This window comes from Stigmatopora argus, chromosome 4 (assembly GCF_051989625.1).
Source record: "Stigmatopora argus isolate UIUO_Sarg chromosome 4, RoL_Sarg_1.0, whole genome shotgun sequence".
Taxonomy (NCBI): domain Eukaryota; kingdom Metazoa; phylum Chordata; class Actinopteri; order Syngnathiformes; family Syngnathidae; genus Stigmatopora; species Stigmatopora argus.
The window spans coordinates 8,844,747-8,864,675 of record NC_135390.1 but is presented as its reverse complement, the minus strand read 5'-3'; the positions used below and the strand labels follow the sequence as shown (position 1 = coordinate 8,864,675).

General features: G+C 38.3%; 2 protein-coding genes and 1 long non-coding RNA gene across 3 annotated transcripts; 1 reads left to right on the top strand and 2 right to left on the bottom strand.

Annotated features, from left to right (window-relative positions):
• Window positions 1-1,093: 1,093 nt before the first annotated feature.
• Window positions 1,094-4,484, bottom strand: LOC144073023 (uncharacterized). The gene is made up of 4 exons (XM_077598524.1): window positions 4,289-4,484; window positions 4,116-4,199; window positions 3,090-3,971; window positions 1,094-1,871 (listed from the first exon to the last, which is right to left on the bottom strand). The coding sequence occupies exons 1-4, from the start codon at window positions 4,386-4,388 to the stop codon at window positions 1,492-1,494; spliced, it is 1,446 nt and encodes a 481-aa protein (XP_077454650.1). The 5' UTR covers window positions 4,389-4,484; the 3' UTR covers window positions 1,094-1,491.
• Window positions 4,485-6,055: 1,571 nt separating this feature from the next.
• colec10 (collectin sub-family member 10 (C-type lectin)) lies at window positions 6,056-17,122 on the bottom strand. The gene is made up of 7 exons (XM_077598525.1): window positions 16,990-17,122; window positions 14,799-14,870; window positions 10,809-10,880; window positions 7,894-7,947; window positions 7,491-7,586; window positions 7,143-7,360; window positions 6,056-6,406 (listed from the first exon to the last, which is right to left on the bottom strand). Exons 1-7 carry the CDS (start codon window positions 17,096-17,098, stop codon window positions 6,176-6,178), a joined length of 852 nt encoding a protein of 283 aa, XP_077454651.1. The 5' UTR covers window positions 17,099-17,122; the 3' UTR covers window positions 6,056-6,175.
• LOC144073026 (uncharacterized) lies at window positions 6,123-8,528 on the top strand. Its single transcript, XR_013299992.1, has 2 exons — window positions 6,123-7,318; window positions 7,918-8,528. It is a non-coding gene; the product is annotated as an uncharacterized LOC144073026 (long non-coding RNA).
• Window positions 17,123-19,929: the final 2,807 nt, after the last annotated feature.

The window sequence follows — 19,929 nt, the reverse complement described above, 5'->3', positions numbered from 1 at the left end:
TTGTGAAAGTAGAATAAGAATGAACTATATTCATGTTTGTAATTTATTAATCACTTATGAGTAACCAATAGACATTGAAGGGATGACGCTGTAGCAACTGATTAACCAAGCGCACGGTTAAATTAGAAATGTAACCATTATTGTAGACAAAGCAGACAACAGATAGTCAAAGAGGAATGAGGATGACTTTGACATTATTGTTAAAGTACAAAAACGAGTAAGCTTTCAGAATTTGCCTTGTTGTTAGGTTTTCCAGACTGTGCCTTAGTTAATGTTTATACAGGATTTGGAAAAGAAAAATCAATATTGACCTAACCTATATGAAGGCATTCAAGCTTCGGTTTAGGAGGGTTGGTGTGGAGTTACAAAGACTCAAGGGCCATGGCATGCACACCAGATCCATCACATGCCGTCATGCCATTGTTTTTAAGATCCCCACTCCTTACTTGGCAAATCTTTAATTGCTGACAACTTGAAAATGCATGAGAAAGTTGTGAGGTGCATATTTACTAAGTGTTGTAGCGTGGCTGGATGATTCGCCTAAAGACGTTTCGCCGACGGACGTTTGACAGACGGACAGGTCGCCGAATGGACGTTCCACCGAACGTTCATCCGGCCGAATGACCGTTCGGTGGAACGTCCATTCGGCGACCTGTCCATCTGTCAAACGTCCGTCGGCGAAACGTCTTTAGGCGAATCATCCGAGTACCGTGTTGTAGCACTTATGACCGATGATATTCATCTAATCTTGGTCTGAACTGGCAAAAGTCTTGATCTTGTCTCAGATTCAAACAGACTTAGCAGCATTTATCTGCTATTTTTAAGTGTCATTAATGTGATGTCTGACTCCAATACAGCTCTTAAATATGGCAAAACTGGTGGCAAGTGGCATCTTAGTTTACAGGCAGTAATTTTGCACCTTGGTTTTTCCACACGCTGTTGACTATTTTGAATGAAACTCTTGATTGTTCGATGATCGCGCATCGGAGACTGCATTTTCAGAGACTGCATTTTCAGAGACTGCCAATTCCCTCTCTGACGCATTTTGGCAAAGGAAAGGAAGTTGCCTAATATTTATTAATTCAATCATTCATTCTATTTCTGAACCGCTTTATTCTCATTAGGGTCGCAGGGGGTGCTGGAGTCTATCCCAGGTGACTCCGGGCCAGAGGCAGGGGACACCCTGAATCGGTGGCCAGGTGATCGCAGGACACAAGAATACGGACAACCATGCACACTCACCCACCTAGGGGCAATTTAGAGTGTCCAATCAGCCTATCCTCCATGTTTTTGGAATGTGGGAGGAAACCCACGCAGGCCCAGGGAGAACATGCAAACTCCACACAGATGGACATGACCTAGATTTGAACCCAGGACCCTAGAGCTGTGAGGCCGACGTGCTAACCACTAATGAAAATGTTTTATGTACAATTCAAACAAAATACAGGAGCACACATACAGCTAAACCTACACACAGTCACAGATTACATGTTAATCCTCACAAACCCAAGAAAGAGTCTCACTACAAGGCATGTCATTCCATCCCTTTCCTGAGCGGGACTGCTCCACACAATTCTCGTAAGCATCGGAGTCGTTTGGCTCCCCTTTTTGCCAGAATCCTCCAAAGTTCAGTTCTTCCCCATTTACCCACTTCCACTTCCCCTCATGTTCGATGTCAGACAGACCGATCCAAATTCGATCATAATATGTGGAGATAAAATTCCGCTCCTCTTTTGTGGTAACGATGACCAGGTCACCTCCCCGGTCTTGACAGTCTCCTCTACTGCGTTTCCATGTCTTTGTTTCGCCTTTTTCTGAGATATAGTAGCATTTCTCACCAAATTTGTTCCATCCCGATGGACACAGTTTTTCTAAGGGAAACACAAAGCACAGTTTGCCTCACAGAACAGTAGACACAGTAAATTGACAGCAATGGTACCAATATGTTGTGCTATGGCAGGGGTATACAAACTACAGCCTGTGAGCTAATTGCAACTCGCAACCTGTTTTTTATTGGCCTGCAGAAGAAACTTAAATTCATCTTACATTCTGTTGCACTGAAATTGATCTAGGAAACTGCATAGATTTTGTTCTATATTCATAAAGTTACATATAAAAATAATAGAATGTGATAAATTGAGCTATGCTTGGTTGTGATTTTCTTGACCTTTTATCCTGTCACCGGAACATTTTCTCTTTGTTCTGCTCTTTGCTAATTTACAATCTTCTAATACTTTTGGTTGATTTTGTTAGATTAGATTAGATTAGATAACTTTATTCATCCCGTATGTGGGAAATTTCATTGTCACAGTGGCAAGAGGGTGAGAATACAGACACAGGAAAACAAATTTTTGACATAAATAAATAGGTAATAAATAAGTTAATAAATAAATAAATATATTAATTAATTAATTAATTAATATATAATTGTTGCAGGTAGCCCTTAATTAATTCACTGCTGATGACAGTTGGAGACATCAAATTTATTACTATTTATTTACTTGCAAGGCTGGTATGAGTGATCATGTTTCACTGCCATTGGCCTTCCATTGACGTCTATCTCCATCAATGGCAGCCAATGAGATAATATTATTCATTCATTCATTTTCGGAACCACTTAATCCTCACATGGGGCACGAGAGGGGTGCTGGAGCATATCCCAGCTCACTTTGAGCCAGAGGCGGGGGACACCCTGAATCGGTGGCCAGCCGATCACAAGGCAATAGAAGACGGACAACCATTCACACCCACACCCAGACCCAGAGGCAATTTAGAGTATTAAACCAGCATACCATGCATTTTTGGGATGTGGGAGGAAACTGGAGTATGACAACACATATTGCTCCTTGAAATGAAAATGATGCCTTGTTTATCTGTGAGCTGAGAGCTTCTTAACATGCCAATGGAAACAGCTCTCCCCAAAAAGAACATGTTTCTCCTAGGTTAGTATGGACATGAAACCATGCTCCCACCAAATAAGAGTATTTCTTGCGTGTAATCTGTATCCCTTTTAATTAGGTTGAGACGGAATCCGAAAGAAGCAATGTTCACAAACAAGCAGGAACTTGTTTTGTGGAAACAAAACTCACCCGTTCTGTTGTGGTTTAACTCTTCAGCTTCCTCCTTAAAGCCATCTCGACTAGCAACCACTGTGTTGAATCGGGTCTGCAGCACCTCCAGTTCTTTGGTCAGGTTGCTGGACTGGGACTTCAGATGGTCTCTCTCGCCTGTTAGGGTGTCTCGCTCTTTCCTTAGGCTGTCTCGCTCCTTCTGAAGGGTATCTTTGTCATTTTTGATGGTGTCCCGCTCATGTTTGAGAACTTCTTGATTCTTTAGTAGGGTGTCTTTCTCATTCTTGAGGCTGTCTCGCTCATTTTTGAGTGCCTCTTGTTCGTTTTGTAGTGTGTCTTTCTCATTTTTGAGAGTGTCTCGCTCACCTTTGAGAACTTCATGTTCATTTTGAACGTTGTCTCGCTCATGTTGGAGGGCTTCTTTCTCATTCTTTAGGGTGTCTCGTTCACTTTTGAGTTTTTCTTCCTCAATTTCAAAGGCTCTCTGCCCAACCTGGAGGTTATCTCGCTCATTTCTGAGGAGACCTGTCTCATTTTGGAGGTTGTCTAACTCAGCTATAATGGTGCCTTTCTCATTTTTGAGAGCGTCACGTTCATTGTGGAGCACATCTCGCTCGTTTTTTAAGTTGTCACGCTCACTGTGGAGGGCATTCCGCTCCTTTTCGAGTATGTCTCGCTGGTTCTGAAGCATATCTCTGTCATTTTGAAGGCGGTCTCGCTCCCCCTCGGCAGTGTCTTTCGCTTTAGTCAGAGAACAGAGCTTGGTATCTAACTGGTTTTTACTTTCTAGCAAGGTGTTGTATCTTCCCTGTATCTGCAAGCATTGTGAAGTCAGATTTTGACACGAGGGGAGACCAGTGGACAGTTGTTCCATGGGTTTCATAGGGCTTGGTCCGACATCTATAAAATAAAATAAAGTATTTTGAATTTTTAAAAGAACCACAGAAGAATGGTGCTGAAGATCTGCCATATAGATTTGCTCCCACTCAATGACATAATCAAAAAGTGCTTTGGATTTGCAATCATGTCACGGCATGTACTCACATTGGCTCACCATGGCTAAAATGACAACAAGTAGAAGAAGATAGAGCAGTCCCAAACATAATGCAACAGCTCCAATCCACCACACTGAGTCACCAATAAAAAATACAGATTAGTAGTGTTTTTTAAAGTAGTTTTCTGATTATTTTAAATAAATGAATCTAAAAAATCCTTACCTGATTTTGGAAATCTTCCTCCATATTCTGATTTGGAGTCCATCAATTCCCAACCATCTCCCCTAAGCGCTCCTAACTTGCTATCAAATGTCACTGACATGTGTCTGATTTCTCTTCCGACCGTCTTAACTGTCACCCCAACATAGGTTTTGCAACTACTGTATGGAATACTTCTTGTTAAGTCTTGGGCATCTGCTGATTCAGGATAAAAAAAAGGAGCAGCCACACCTTTGGTCGTATTTAAAGGAGCCGTGTGGGATAAAGAACTCTAATTAGTGGTTCATTTTCTTCACTTTTATCTTTTACATCCTCCTAATATGAGGTATCTCTTATCATCTTTCGATAGTCATGTTGGTGCTTTTGATGATCTATAATGAGGAATATGTAAATGTTAACAGTTTTTTTCATTTGGGATATTTGTCATCTATCATTAATAGAGGGTAAACTGAATTCTTGAGATTGTAGGACAGTCAGCAAACTTCATATTTCCTGTTTTCAAAAACAGGAAGTCACTAAGGTTCACAACTGTTGCCATGGTTAAAACTGTTGATAGGAATAACTGGTTCCCAGCCAATGACATGGGCATATTAAGACAAACTGTTGGTATATTTATTTATTTTCTTGCATAATTCCGCACATTCTTTGTTTTTCTTGCTATATTCATTCCATATCATTTGTCTTAACCAAGTGGGACTCTATATTTGGATAAGATAGGAATGAGAGCTCTCAGCTTCTTTTTTGTAGCAAGGCCATCGTAGCTGATAAGTTATTGTAACTCTAGTGCAGCTGGATAGGAAATTTCCATTTTGGTGTGAGCCATATGAGTGTTAGCCTTATTTTGGAAATTCCTAGCAAAAACGTGCAGGTGAATGCCATTATTTTATTGAGAAGAATCAAAAAACACAATTTACAGGAGTCAGATAGCTTTCTATACATTAGTTGCTCATCAGCTCTTTATACATTAGAAAAGGACGAGACAAGCAGAATGGGGTAGGTCAGCAAATCATAAAATACAGAAAGACTTCAAGCTAAAAAACCCAAATCCAGAGTATGGGATGAATCAAATTTAATCTATTTTAATCTAATCTAATTAGAAAGAAGCTTCCTCGCCTTATGACCAATGAGCAATCACGAGCAGATTGCTCAAAGGGGATTTTATCTGATGAGTTAAGTTAAAGCAACCATTAGTACATAAAATGAGCCAAAAAGATTGCCCCAAGGATTTGGACTTCTATAATAACTGGGAAAATGCATGATGATACCATATAAAGTCCAAACAGGAGGACACAAGCTGGAATTCAAACCAGGAACCTCAGTTGTGAAGCAGATATGCAACCCACAGGACAAAGAAAAAATTAGCAGTGAATTGAATACCAATTTTGATAAAATGTAGCTTTATTTGAGGAATTTCCTATCCACCATTCCATTTTGACTTTAAAAGAATAGGTACATATCTTCAAATGGCTAAAAGCTGTGATGCAGTTTTTGTCCATTTTTAGGACGCCCTGCAACAACAACATCTAAAGAGCATAATGGATACACTGTAAATACAAAAAGTGGAACTAGCCCATAACTATTTGGTGATAACAATGAAATGGGATGAATCAAATTTAATCTAATAAACTCTGATAAGATTCATACCATTTTAATTAAATAGGAGTTACTATTTTAGAGCTAATTGTGTGGCACGCGCAAAACATCTAGACACTAAAATAGACTAATTTCATTACATTTTCACAAATAGACATATAAAATTGGAACTACTTTGAATTTTCTGCAGAAAAATGCTTGTAGTTACTTGCACCAAATATAAGCTACATTCAACAAATGGATATAGTGTAATTCATTATTAATTGAAATGTACTTGCATGAGAATCTGCTCACAACTCAAGATGCTGAGTCCATAGCCACTGTTTGTCTTCTTGTCATGATTTTTGTAAATTCACAGATGAAAAACATGGCAGTGTCACATTCCAAATGACTCCATGTCCCTGTGCTGAGCAGTTCCACACAGGTCGCGTTGCGGCTGGACTGAGTGAGGTCTTCGTCTGGGGTCCGTGCAGAGAAGTCCTGCAGGAGGCTAAAATCTGCATCCTGGGAAATGTTTCTGCCATCGCGCTGAAGAATGAATGGGAAAATCAAATGGATGAGCGTTTTCACACAAAGTGAACACTTGGAAGATTAACATTAATTACCAGATTATTTTTGTAGCAATTTTTATGATTTAATTTTGATTAGTATATTCATTGTTTTGTTTGAATAATATAGTTTATGGGGTGGCCTGGAGTATGACTGCGTCGGGCTCGCAGTTCCGAGGTCAAGGGTTCGATCCCGGGTGGGTCCTCACTGTTTGCAGTTTGTATGTGCTTGCGTGGGTTTTCTCCGGGTACTTCGGTTTCCTCCCATATCCCAAAACCATGCAGGGTTGCCTGGTTGAACACTAATTTGCCCCTAAGTATGAGTGTAAGCAAGAATGGCCGTCCGACTTCTTGTGCCCTGCGATTAGCTGACCACCAATTAAAGGTGTCCCCCCACCTGGTGCGCGTAATTAGCCGGGATTGGCTCCAGGAAAAATAAGTAATATACTGATTTTATTTAGGTAATTTTATGACTTTTTCCTCCCAAGATTACTTTTTTTACAATTATGAATCAATAATATGCAAAAAGCAGTTTTGTGGTCACACAGACTTAAGTTGATTCTTATTTCAATTTTAAACTCGTAATATTAAATTTTTTCTCTCAGAATTTTACAACGTATGACTTTCTGGCAGGTAATTTTCCGCGGCACACTAATGTGCCAAAGCACAGTGGTTGGGAAACAATGAATATAGCACTCAAAGTGTGTAGTACATACTCTGAAACTGTCTGTGTTTATAGGCTGTATCCCGATGAAAACCCCCGTAAGTCCAAACTGATTGACAAAATCAGCCATGAAGCGATTACTATTGATGTTGTTGGGCGTGGCTAGGGTGCCACCTCTTTGCTTGCAGTGCACTGATGCATCCCTGAAACTTTTGGCCTCCTTCACCAGTAGGTAGTAGTGATCCTCACTTTCTGTCAGGCCCGACATAACTGGATGAGAACAGAGAAATTTTCTTTGAAAGCACATTTAGACAATGTATGGCCTTGGGAAACAGAGTGTTATATTGAATGTTGATTGGCTCAGTTAAAATGTTGAAAGATAAAAGTTGAACACACTCACTGTTCTTCACAAACTTGACTGCGTTTTTTAATTTGCCCATCTTGATGTCCATCTGCCCAATCACTCTCCTGTACTTTCCACAGTCACATGTAGTGCCTAAATGATTAGATACAAATGAGTTTACAATGAGCAGAAGCATCTTCCATGAAGATATGAAGACTTTGGCCAAATAAATGGAATTGTAGCATTTATGTTGAAGATTTTTCCATAATGCAATTGACATTTGATCTATATATATATATATATATATATATATATATATATATATATATATATATATATATATATATATATATATATATATATATATATATATATATATATATATATATATATATATATATATATATATATATATATATATATATAAATGTTCAACTGTCATGATATTACACAGCCCTACCTGCTTTGCCCTTTAAACCAACAGGTCCATTCAATCCTGCATCCCCTTGGTCCCCTACAGAGGAATATATGACACATAACACCATAAAAACAAAGGATTTTTGACCAAAAGGAGAATGTCCGATTCTCATTCTGACAAGTACGTATTATTTACTGTAAAATATATATAATGTTGTAAATTGAGTTTGTTATGTCATAGCAAACTCAATTTATAGTAGTGTTATATGTATTTTGTTGCACTTATATAATGCCATCAATAGATGGCGATGTCACAAAAAGTTCAAGAATTTTCAAGACTTCACTGAGTTTAACCACCACTATTTATCACTATTATTTCATTGTGCTTTGTTCCAACATAACCATATAAATTTTTATATACAAGATTTTTCAAAAAAACATGTTGTACATCATCCCTAATTGGGATGTTGGGGCACCTGACAATTAATGAGAGACCACCCGGGATGCAGCAGGATTTTATAGAGTTTCCCTTCATTTATATGAAATGTTTACTCAATTACACTTATATATGAGTTTGTATGTATGCATGTGATGCATTATGACTTATAGACCTGGTTTGCATGTATGAATGTGAAGCATTAAGACATATAGAACTATTAAATGTGTGGTTACATCTGTCATGAATATTTAATTTTTTTGTGTATGTGTGTGTTTTCTATATTCCATGTTTTCACACTTTTTCATCAGACTTTGTATATTGTGGGTCAGTGAGAATTCTTTTATGTAAAATAAGCATTTTGTCTGTGATGATGGTGAATCATGTATGGTTATATTGTATTTCATTTTAAGATAACATCCCTATTTTTCAAAATGCCAAAAAATACTTTCAATCAACCTGATTTCTGCTCAAAGCTCTGCCATCCGCACAATTCATCATCGAAAAATCAGATTTTAAAACAATTACTGTATGTTAATGGCCTAGAAATGGTCTTTTTTTCATAGACTGAGTGAGTATTTGACTTATTTTCAGGTGCGACTTCTGGAAAGATGGAAAAATGTTCATTGTCAAATTAACAACAAACTACCACAAAATGGGTTACTAAACGAATGTACATTTTTAATGTGGATTTTCACATTTACCAGTCCTTTTAAATGTAAAGTTATTCTGTATATTACTGGAAGTAGTTAATCAAAAAAGCATTATTTACAGTGGAAAATAAAATGGGCCTCTTCCGCACAATGATGGGTTGAATTCCATTTTACTTTCTTAATTTTGACAAAATTAAAATCCTTATTTGAGTTGGTGTTTCCCCTAAAATACAACAAATGTGTTATTTTTATTCCATGTGATTATCGAAAGGTGATCTCACTTTTTACGGTTCCAAACCCACTTTTCCTGGAAGTCTATTAAAACTAATGATTAGTGTGCTCACAAACACATTACAACAGTAGCGCTCGTTAAAATATCAACCACGAAGGGAAACACAACAGCATGGCAACTTTTATTCCTCTTTGGGATAACCTCAGAAATAGGGCAAAGGGTAACATTGTCTGAATTGATGTACCAGAACTGAAACATATTATTCTTTCACAATATCATGTTACTTTTGACTACAAGTGAGTAAATGTTTTCGAGATATAAACTGTTGATTTGATGATTCTTGTGCGTACATTTGCAAATAAAAACTTGATTTATCAACTGTGAAGTAAAGTGAACTGCTTCACCGTATACAACAATTTTCAGATAACTTTAGCCAACGCTTCGAGATGAGTGCCCACCATCAGCTGAAGACTAAATTTGCATAAAGAATATACACTCACGTATAGTATTTAAAAATAACTGCAACCTTAACCTATATGACCTGGCGTCCACATGTGTGGACATCACATTTTTGGTTGTCAAAGAATGCAATGTTAAATTTTGGACAGTCTATTTTGATGAGCAAAATGTTTGTCGCAATATGCATGCATTATTATAAACAATGGCTGATTACGTGGAGAAAGCTTTGATAAGATGGAACATCAATTCTAATCCTGATGCTGGTTAAGATGGGGAGTAATGATCAGAATAAGTTTGATCACTTTCGTTTTAACCTCCTATGACCTGGCGTCCACGTGTGGACATCACATTTTTGGTCGTCAAAGACTACAATGTTAAATTTTGGACTACAATGGCCTGGCGTCCACTTATGATGTGGACATAATTTTTCTCGGAAACTACATCATGTATACTGATAATCCTTTGATTTTACACTAATCAGGTCCCAATTATCCTAAATGTCAAAGAGAAAATAAAAATGCATGCCTTGCGAGAGTCTGGGTCTTAGGAGGTTAAAGATAACTTCCAATTGGAAACAGGGTGCATGGGCCAACAATTAGCGTTTATCTTGTGTTATTGTTACTCTTACACATAAGGTCACACAACATAACACTACTCAATATTCAATATTCAACAATGGGTCCTCACTGTGTGGAGTTTGAATGTTGTCACAGTGCCTGCATGGGTTTTCTCCAGGTACTCCGGTTTCCTCCCACATTCTAAAATATACATTAGGCTGGTCGAACACTGTAAATTGCCTCTAGGTATGAGTGTGAGTATGAATGGTTGTCTATCACCTTGCGGTCTGTGATTGGGTGGCCAGCAATTCAGGCTGTCCTCCGCCTGGTGCACATAATTAGCTACAATAGGCTTCAGCATCCCCCGTGATACTTGACAGGATAAGTGGGTTGGAAAATGAATGGATAAATATTGTATATTTTTATCCTCTGTCAAGAACGACTAGTAAATCACTGCTGTAGTACTGAGGAGCTGAGTCTCCCTCTGGTAGAGTGTAGTGTAAAGGCATTTCCAATCATTTCACCAAGGATTAATAATTAGCAAGACAAGTATTTGGAGTTTTGAGGGTAGTAACTAAATGAAATACCTGTGCAGGAAACCAATGACTCCCTAAATTGTACCTTGATTTCCAGTGGGGCCCATCTTTCCCATGTGACCGACGTCACCCTTAAGACCCGCCTCTCCTGCTGCTCCTAACAATGTACACAACAACAAAAAACACTGTAGAAAAGAGTGGCATTTTAACTGTAACAAATGATGCAAGGAAAATTCGTGTTTCCCTAAAGGATCTAGAAAATATGTCAAAACGGAGAACACAAATAAGTTTCCATGAAGGGTTCGACATCGTACTAGGTGAAACGAGTCACATGCTATACTATAATTTAGTTCATTTTGTCTGTCTGTTTTTGTAGATATTTTTTCCTTTTTCTTCATTTTTGTATTTATTTAGCTTCATGAAGCTGCACAATTTTGGCTAAGATTTTTTTTGGCTGAGACATGGAAGAGGTCAGTGCATTATTAGCAGTTTGTCTTTTACTTCAATATTTGTTGTTATTTTTTTTCTGGAATGTCATATTCCTCCTCTGTTTGTGTGTTTTTTTTAATTTGGTTTGCTTTTAGATGTGTGGTTCTGTTTAATAAGTCTCAAGTCCCAAAGAAAATGGCGATAAATCATGTGACACAGCGTATAACTCTCATTTGTCAATATAGACAAAAATAATTTGTGTCAAACTTCATCATGTTCTGCAAAGAAAATGTTTTTTCATTTAATAAACAAAAGCCACAGATTTGGATTATTTCATACTTAAGGCTTTAATGTGTGCGTGTGTAAAGTACAGCCAAACCATGGCCTTATACTGTGATTATTTCCTCAGGAAACTATTCCCCTGGAAATAAATGATATTTGAAATGGAAAGTGACACATTGGAGAGGGCTGTTGTGTGAGGGAAGTGGCACACACACGCACACACACACATACACACATATACACACACACACACACGCGTGTGCACGCACAACACATACACAAAGTTAGACTTTCAATTTTTTCTCTTTTTCATAAAATGTATCAAAGAAGAAATGTCAATGAAATTACCATTAAAAATATCTTTTTAACTTGGAAAATTCTACCATATGTGCCAAATGTATAAAATATTTGCTGCTTAATGCAATATAGTATTTCCATAGCACAGAGAGTTGACCGTGTGGCCCAGTGGTCGAGTGGTTAGTGTGTTGTCCTCACAGTTCTGGGGTCAGAGGTCTGATCCAAGGTGGGTCGTCACTGGGTCCCACATCTCAAAAACATGCATGGTGGGCTGGTTGAACATTCTAAATTGGCCTTAGGTATGAGTGTGAGCATGAATGGTTGTCCGTCTACTTATGCCCTGATTCAGGGTGTTCCCCGCCTGGCTGGGATGGGCTCCCGGACCCCCACGACCCTTGTGAGGATAAGCGATCATGAGAGTTGACCGCGATAAGAGATTGTAAAAATTCTTTTCTTTATGACGAAATGGAAAGAGTTGCTTTGTTTTCCCCTTGTTTAAAGTTGATGAATGTTGTTTTCCCTGTGCTTACACAAGCCAGTTAAACCGTTCATCCATTTTCAGATAACACTAGCTCCTATCGTCTTTGTTGTTTTTTATAATGGCCAAACCCTCCAACTGGCTTAACGTCTGGATTCCCCATGCAGCTGCTGGTGGATAAAAAGGTGGAAGGCCACATTTATCACAGCGAACACACATTTGAAACCACCTCCAGCTAGTTAAACACTATCACACAAATGGGAAAGGGGTCTTTATTCAAGTTTGTTTATTCAGTTATGAACTGGCTTACACTATACTTGCGCGGATCCATATTTTTCACTGCTGACCCATCATGCGGCAGAATAAAACAATTGCAATTAAATTTCAACTTACATTTATGTAAAGGCGAGGGGCAGAAAGGCCAACCATTGTTTATTGACACTAATAAACCAAGAGAAACACATTGTTTTTGTTTCCAGGGTCTTAGCTGTCCTTAAAACCAACCCCCTTAACATTCCAAAATTAAGCCTCGTTTTCCTGTAAAAATCTACTAAATTAAAAAGGGAATTTGTGCGTCATCTATTGAGTTCTTGACATACAGCAGCTAAGTTGTAGGAGGCTGTAATGCTGCTACAGTAAGTGTACACAGAGAAACCATAATAGCAGCCCACACGACGAGTCATTCCGACTTGAATTATGTTTACATTTTGTACTTACATTAACGAGATTACCGAATGAAGATTTGTAGGGAGAAACAACCTGACAGTTATTTTGTAGGCGTGCGTGTGTGTTTGTGGATCCTACTATGCTGTCACTGACCACACTGGGTATATTTACCCAAACCAATAAGACTTTGATGTATAATGTAAACACATTACTGTAAATTACAACCACGGTAATAAAAAATGTTATCATTTTTTTTATTTGAATACCTCTGTGACAGTGCCAATCACTTTTATTGTCAAATTTAAAATGTCTCATTCAGCATATATGATTCCAAAGATTAAATAAATATGGCTAAAATTGTACTACACTTAAAGGTAATACTTTTAGACATGGTGTATGAAAGATAAATTGTGATTTTGACAAAACCACAAGTTATTCATGGTAGAAAATTATTTCGTACCATCCATAAATAAATGAACATACAAAGTTTTGAGCATTAAATTTAGTAATGTTTATATCATGTAACTTTTAAAGCTGCAGCACATAGTTTCTCTCATGTAATTGGCTTGAATTTCTCATTAAAACAGCAGAACTAGAATGTTTTGAATACTTTTTATTATGGTTTTGGCTTCGAAAGGGTTCAGGGAAAAGATACATTCTTTTGAAAAAGTGTTAAAAGTGGGCCCCAGCTTAATTGTGTTTAGGGACTGCTGATTGGACCAAGAGAATCACACATTTGATTATTTGTTAGGAAACCGTACATTAAAAATACTTTATTCTATATCCCCTCCTTATAATGTTTATTTACTAAACAAAACAATAAAAAATAACAACAACCCTGCATTGTATTGTATTATTATATGATTAATGTGTGCTACAGAAATGCAAAACAGGCTTTATTAGCTTTTTACAAACAAGGTTGTAAAAAAATAAGGTTACAACACTCCTCCCTTTGTTTCCACTCTATCATTTCAGGTACGTCATTTTTAGCCAGCCAGTGTAGGAATGTCAGCTGGTAAAATGAAATATAAAGGATTATCCCACCCAAAAAATTCCCATTGTAGCTTTCAAAATTTAAGGCTTGAGAGTCATAAACAAATATATGCCTTTACATTAAGAAAAAAAAATCAAATTAAAGGCTTTTTTGGTTCTGTGGAAAAACCTTTACACAACTTGTGAAATCCAGTATAAATAGCAAATTAACCTTGCAATTATTTTATCTTTTGAGCTACCTTCTGAGCCAAAACAGACGCGGGACATCAACTGCAAGGAAGGGAATTACCCAATGCTGGGGCAAGGTTGTGGAGTTTAACACCCACCAATTTCACACACCCCTGTCACGATGAGAGACTTACAGTCTAGTGAGTATGTTTGACTTCATGAAGAAAAATAAATCTCAGCTGTAGACATTTCTCCAAGTGAAATGCAATCAGGTTATATCAGTAGGTTACTCCATTGTCTCGCTCACTCTCATTTTTCGAACCGCTTTATCCTCATTAGGGTCGCGGGGGGTGCTGGAGCCAATCCCAGCTGTCTCCGGGCCAGAGGCGGGGGACACCGTGAATCGGTGGCCAGCCAATCGTAGGGCACAAGGAGACGGACAACCATACACACTCACACCCATACCTAGGGGCAATTTAGAGTGTCCAATCAGCCTACCATGCTTGTTTTGGGAATGTGGGAGGAAATCGGAGTACCGAGAGGAAACCCACGCAGGCCTGGGGAGAACATGCAAACTCCACACAATGGACATGACCTGGATTTGAACCCAGGACCCCAGAGCTGTGATGCCGACGCGCCAACCACTCGCCCCACCGGGCCGCCTTACTCCATTGTTCTTTGTGTAATGTGGAGGGGAATAGGTGCATCCATTTTTGTCAAAACAAGGAAGTTGCATAAGAATAGTAAATCACATCTTGTTACCTTGCTGTCCTGGTGGTCCATTCTTTCCCATTCTCCCCTCATCTCCCTCGTTTCCAATTTCACCTTGGTCTCCTGCATAGACAGGAAGAGAAGCAAAAGCATGACAGTAGACTCAAAACAGGTGGAATCATATCGCATACAGGATATCAAATCTCAACCTCACCAGTAGGGCACATCATTGATAACTGAGGCAAATTTTGTTATGTTTTATAACTATGGAAGTTACAGTGTGAGGTTAATTTGTCGTAGACACAGACTTTCTTTAAAAAGTCAAAATAAAGGCATAAAAGCAGACCAGGGATATTCTTTTTTTAAAAGCAAAGTTTCCATTAAAGCATTAATTATGACATCAGTTTTGGAGTGAAAAACAAAAAAATGAGGTGTACAAGAAAGATTTTGGCTACGCAGGATGTCTGATGTGGCTGCCAAGGACACTTTGTAACCTAGGAGTTGGGCAAAGGCAGGATAGCAACAAACATCTTTGAACTGAGGCATATTAAGACTCACGCTACCGAAAGCCTTATTGGCTTAATTAGTTATTTTTTTCTTCTGTAGCCTGAAATGAATCATCCAAAGTAAAATTACTTGATGCTATGTAATTACTTCAGGCTAAATTTTATTTAGATGTCACTTGGTGTGGTAATTTCCTCAAGCTGCGCTATAGCTTACTGTCAACAATTTCTCCAGTGGTGCTTCTAAAGTTGAACACAATTCCTTTGACTTGGTTTTATGAGAAATATGTTCAAACGAATTAATTCCAGGTTGAACAAGACAACAAGAAATTTAACCACTGCTTTATGAATCCAATTGCAGCAAAATTGCAAATTCACCTTTTTAAGTCCCCGGTTAAATGAACTGGATTACGAAAAGGAAGGTATTAGCAGAGTGAAAATATGTGTCAGGAGTGGCTCATTTGTCCCTCCTGGCTTGCCGTCAGGTTAGAGCAGCTGCAAACGATCCTTGATCACTATTTAAGCATCACGGAAGTAGTAAGTCATTGTCGGATCGTCCTGCGTGACACCCTACATGTTACAGCATACATCACTACCAGGTACTATTCCACATGGTCGGTTTTTGTTTCGAATTGGGATGTATAAGCCCTTGTTATTTTGTAAAGCCTTCGAGTCATTAAAGTTACTGTCATGAGAACAGCTCGTCTCGTCTCACCCTGCTTCCCCGCAACTGGGTCCAAATCCCCCCGATTGCGCCACGGCGTCTCAGCGCGATCATAACAATATGCTTTAAAAGTACTGAATTTGCGTGGGTGCTTTGAACGATTATTTGGTGAGTGAAATGTTTTGTCTGTTCAGAAGGGCATCGAGTCATTCGGGAATTGTGTGACATTTGATTTGTTCCTTAAAATGTGTCACTTTCAATTATATCACTTGAAAACAAGACGTCGGTGCATCACTCTATGTAAACATGTGGTATAAAACTGAACACAGCAGCACTGAGACAGAAGTGACAAAGCGAGCCATCAGTGTTCACCACAAAACCAATCACAAAAACGAGGAAATAACATCCTTATGTCATGAATTCTGCAGTAATTTTTATTTGAGAATCACAATATCATAATCAATTCCATTTACTGGCAGCTGTCTGAATACACGTTTTCAATGGGACTTTCTCAATGGTAACACCAGATACACAAACAAGCCTTAACTTTCTCACTCCCGGTCTCCACATCATCTACATTACATTGGTGTCTCGGCTCATTAGGGACAAAAAATGCTGTTTAACTTCTCCTGGTGTGCATTTTATTGGTCCTGTCTGAATCAGCAGGGGAATAAGCTACTGAATGTTGTAAAAAGGAAAAGGCATTCCCTCCACAAAAGACTGTGGGGTCGCAGTCAGCTCGCTGTTAAACGACAGGACATTACATGCTGGGTACCTTTATCATCCATTCTCTAAAAGCCTTCCAAAAACCAGTCTAGATGTTTCCTCAGAATTTTCCATTCCGTCTTACATTTGACCACATACTGACATTAACAGGACAACAAAATTACAAGAGGCAAGTCAACGTATTAAACAGGCAAAAATCTGGAATGAAAATGAATTTGCAGTGCTGAATCTCGGTTTATAGTGTTGTTATACTGTAATAGCCTAACCCAAGAATAGATTTGTTGAACCAATTGATCACACTAAAACAAAGCACACATTAACAGATTACTATAAATATGGTCGTTTTTACCTTTAGCTCCAGGTATGAGGGAGTTTCTGCAAATTTCTGGACTTGAGAAAACTTGGCTGAATCCCACCGAAACACAAAATATAAAAAAACAAGTTCCCAGTCTTGCCATTGTGTGCTAAATGCCGAATTTGAGTATTGCCTCGCCTTCTAATGTTTGCTTACTCAGGGATGTAAGAAAAGACCAGTAGGTCAGTGCAGAACTAATGACCTGGTGTGTTTTTAAAAGTCAAACACCATTAAAACATACTTGTTTATGTGGTTTTATCAGTTCCTTGTCATACTATCAAACAACACTGAGCAGAGAATGGCATTCCTCTGAGTCCAAATCACAGTCATTAACATGAAACTTAGATAAAATACTTACAAGCAACTGTGTATTTTAACAGTGGGAAGCAACATTTTTGTTTAAGTCAAGTTTTTGAGCTACTGACAGCAACAGATTTTGGACTGGATTCTCGGTCACATTTTTGAGAGGCCAATTTATTTTATTTTATCAGAAACCAAGAAACAAACATACTTTGTTAAAGTGTAAATTGTAAGATAAAGAACAGGCTAAATAGACATATGTTGACATAACAGTTTTCATCAAGATATAGCTTACAAAACAACATAACAGGAGAAAAAATCCATATAAACGTCACACTTGAGTATTAGTATTAGCAGGTGCAGACAAACTATAAAACAAAGAGCGACGACTTCTGGAAATACATTATTTAAAAAGTATTCATTTACATCACCTGTGTCAAAGTGGCGGCCCGGGGGCCAAATCTGGCCCGCCACATCATTTTGTGTGGCCCGGGAAAGTAAATCATGAGTGCCGACTTTCTGTTTTAGGATCAAATTAAAATGAAGAGAAAAGATGTATATTAAATATCCTGATTTTCCCCCTTTTAAATCAATAATTGTAATTTTTTAATCCATTTTTTCTGTGTTTTTAGTTCAAAAATCATTTTGTAAAATATAAAAATATATAAAAAAGCTAAAATAAACATTGTTTTAGATCTATAAAAAACTGAATATTCAGGGCTTTAAATCCAGTTCTTTTAATCCATTTATAAAAAAAATCTAAATATATCTAAAATGGTCCTGCCCACATGAAATCGAGTTGACGTTAACGCGGCCCGCGAACCAACCCGAGTCTGACACCTTTGATTTCCATGACATTTTGTTTAGTGCTATTATGTTCATACTAAATATATTGTTATTGTGCGCATACAGTAATTATGTTTCATTGTACAACTGTGGAGGAAATAATAGAGAAAAAGTGAGACCATTTTTGGATTCTCATCTCATTTTCTGAACCGCTTTATCCTCGTTAGGTTCACGGGGGGGTGCTGGAGCCTATCCTAAGGAGACGAACAACCATACACACTCACACCCATACCTTGGGCCAATACAGAGTGTCCAATCAGTCTACCATGCATGTTTTTGGAATGTAGGAGGAAACCTGAGTCGTTTTTGCATTCCTCAACCAAAAACTCATTTAAAAGAGCTTATTCATTAATTTTTTGAACCGCTTATCCTCACAAAGGGCACGGGGGATGATGGAGCCTCTCCCACCTTACACCCTGAATTGGTTGCCAGCCAATCGCAGGGCACAAGGAGTCTGACAACCCTTCACGCTCACACTCATACTGTAAATGTGTGTGACAGGTTGTTTTTCTCTGTGTCTCTCTCTGTCCCTCCAATATTGTAGTATGAGTAGGATAGGCTCTTTTATCCAAGTGAGGATGAGCGTTATGGTTTCAAAATGAATTAAGGATAATTCCACTGGTTAAAAATAAGGGGTGACAAAGACAACCATGCAGTTATCCCCCTTTGAAACTGGTGTCACAGTCATCATAGAGACGCGCTAAAGCTTATGTGCAGGGAAATTCCACAAATCCAGGACACAAGTGCGAAGTTTCAGACCTCACACTCACAGGGTAGAAAACCTGGTGTATTTCATCTATTCCAAGGACAAAAATAGCATATGGAAATGTCAAACTGCGGTAGATGCAGTCATTCCAACTAAGCAATTTTTTTTGTCCATTTTTGGATGGACAGTAAAAATGTTAGGCATCTCCTGTAAAATTCCAATTCTTATTTGACCCATGCCACACCCCTCTGCATAGTTTTATAGAAATTGGTTCCATATTTTTATCCGTGTTTTCCATCTCCTGCAGATATTGAAACAGACCCAAGGATGACTTCTTCTTGTGTTCTTTTTATATCTCACTGAAGTGTCATGACCTGCGAGACAACAAAGACACAAGACTTATGCTTGAACTAAACGTTGATTTAACAATATGACCTTGCCATGATTAGAGGAGTTGGTGAAAAAGATGAAAGAAAACTGTGCAAAAGTTAGTTAATGGGAAAGCAAATAGAAACAAACCTAACCAAAAAATAAGAAGAAGACAGAGCAGTGGATTAGGAAAGAGAATGTGGTTAGTGCCACCTGTTTTTGGGAAACTGACTAGATATTTTTTTAATATTAGACGTCTTTTAGTCATTATCAGGGGCGACTGTGTACACTAGTCTTAGAGCAGGGGTCTCAAACTTGCGGCCCGCGGGCCAACTGCGGCCCGCGGGACGATAATTTGCGGCCCCCGTCTTAATATGAAAGATCGATTTTTTTTTTTTTTTTTTTTTTTTTTTTTCTTCCCCTTTCCCCATGATGGCACCGTTTAAGTGGCAGCCAGTGGGAGTAGCTCTGTCCACTCATGTTTTTCTTGTTTTACAGCATGTTTTACATGAAAAATTAGAGGGAACATTGACATGCACCTGCTTGTGGCAGGTGTGATACTGGTGTGCCGATAGCGAGCAATGATGATGTCATGACCGGATGATTCGCCTAAAGACGTTTCGCCGACGGACGTTTGACAGACGGACAGGTCGTACTAGTATTTGTTAGTTTAATGATTAAATACAAATACTAGTATTTGTATTTAATCATTA

Coding starts and splice junctions, on each gene's coding strand:
- LOC144073023 (XM_077598524.1), bottom strand. CDS start 4,388: ATGTCAGTGACATTTGATAGCAAGTTAGGAGCGCTTAGGGGAGATGGT. Junction 3,972..4,115: donor TTTAGCCATGGTGAGCCAAT/GTGAGTACATGC, acceptor TTTATTTTATAG/ATGTCGGACCAAGCCCTATG. Junction 1,872..3,089: donor GTTAAACCACAACAGAACGG/GTGAGTTTTGTT, acceptor TGTTTCCCTTAG/AAAAACTGTGTCCATCGGGA.
- colec10 (XM_077598525.1), bottom strand. CDS start 17,098: ATGGCAAGACTGGGAACTTGTTTTTTTATATTTTGTGTTTCGGTGGGA. Junction 10,881..14,798: donor TGGACCACCAGGACAGCAAG/GTAACAAGATGT, acceptor GTACATTGTTAG/GAGCAGCAGGAGAGGCGGGT. Junction 7,948..10,808: donor GGGCCCCACTGGAAATCAAG/GTACAATTTAGG, acceptor ATTCCTCTGTAG/GGGACCAAGGGGATGCAGGA.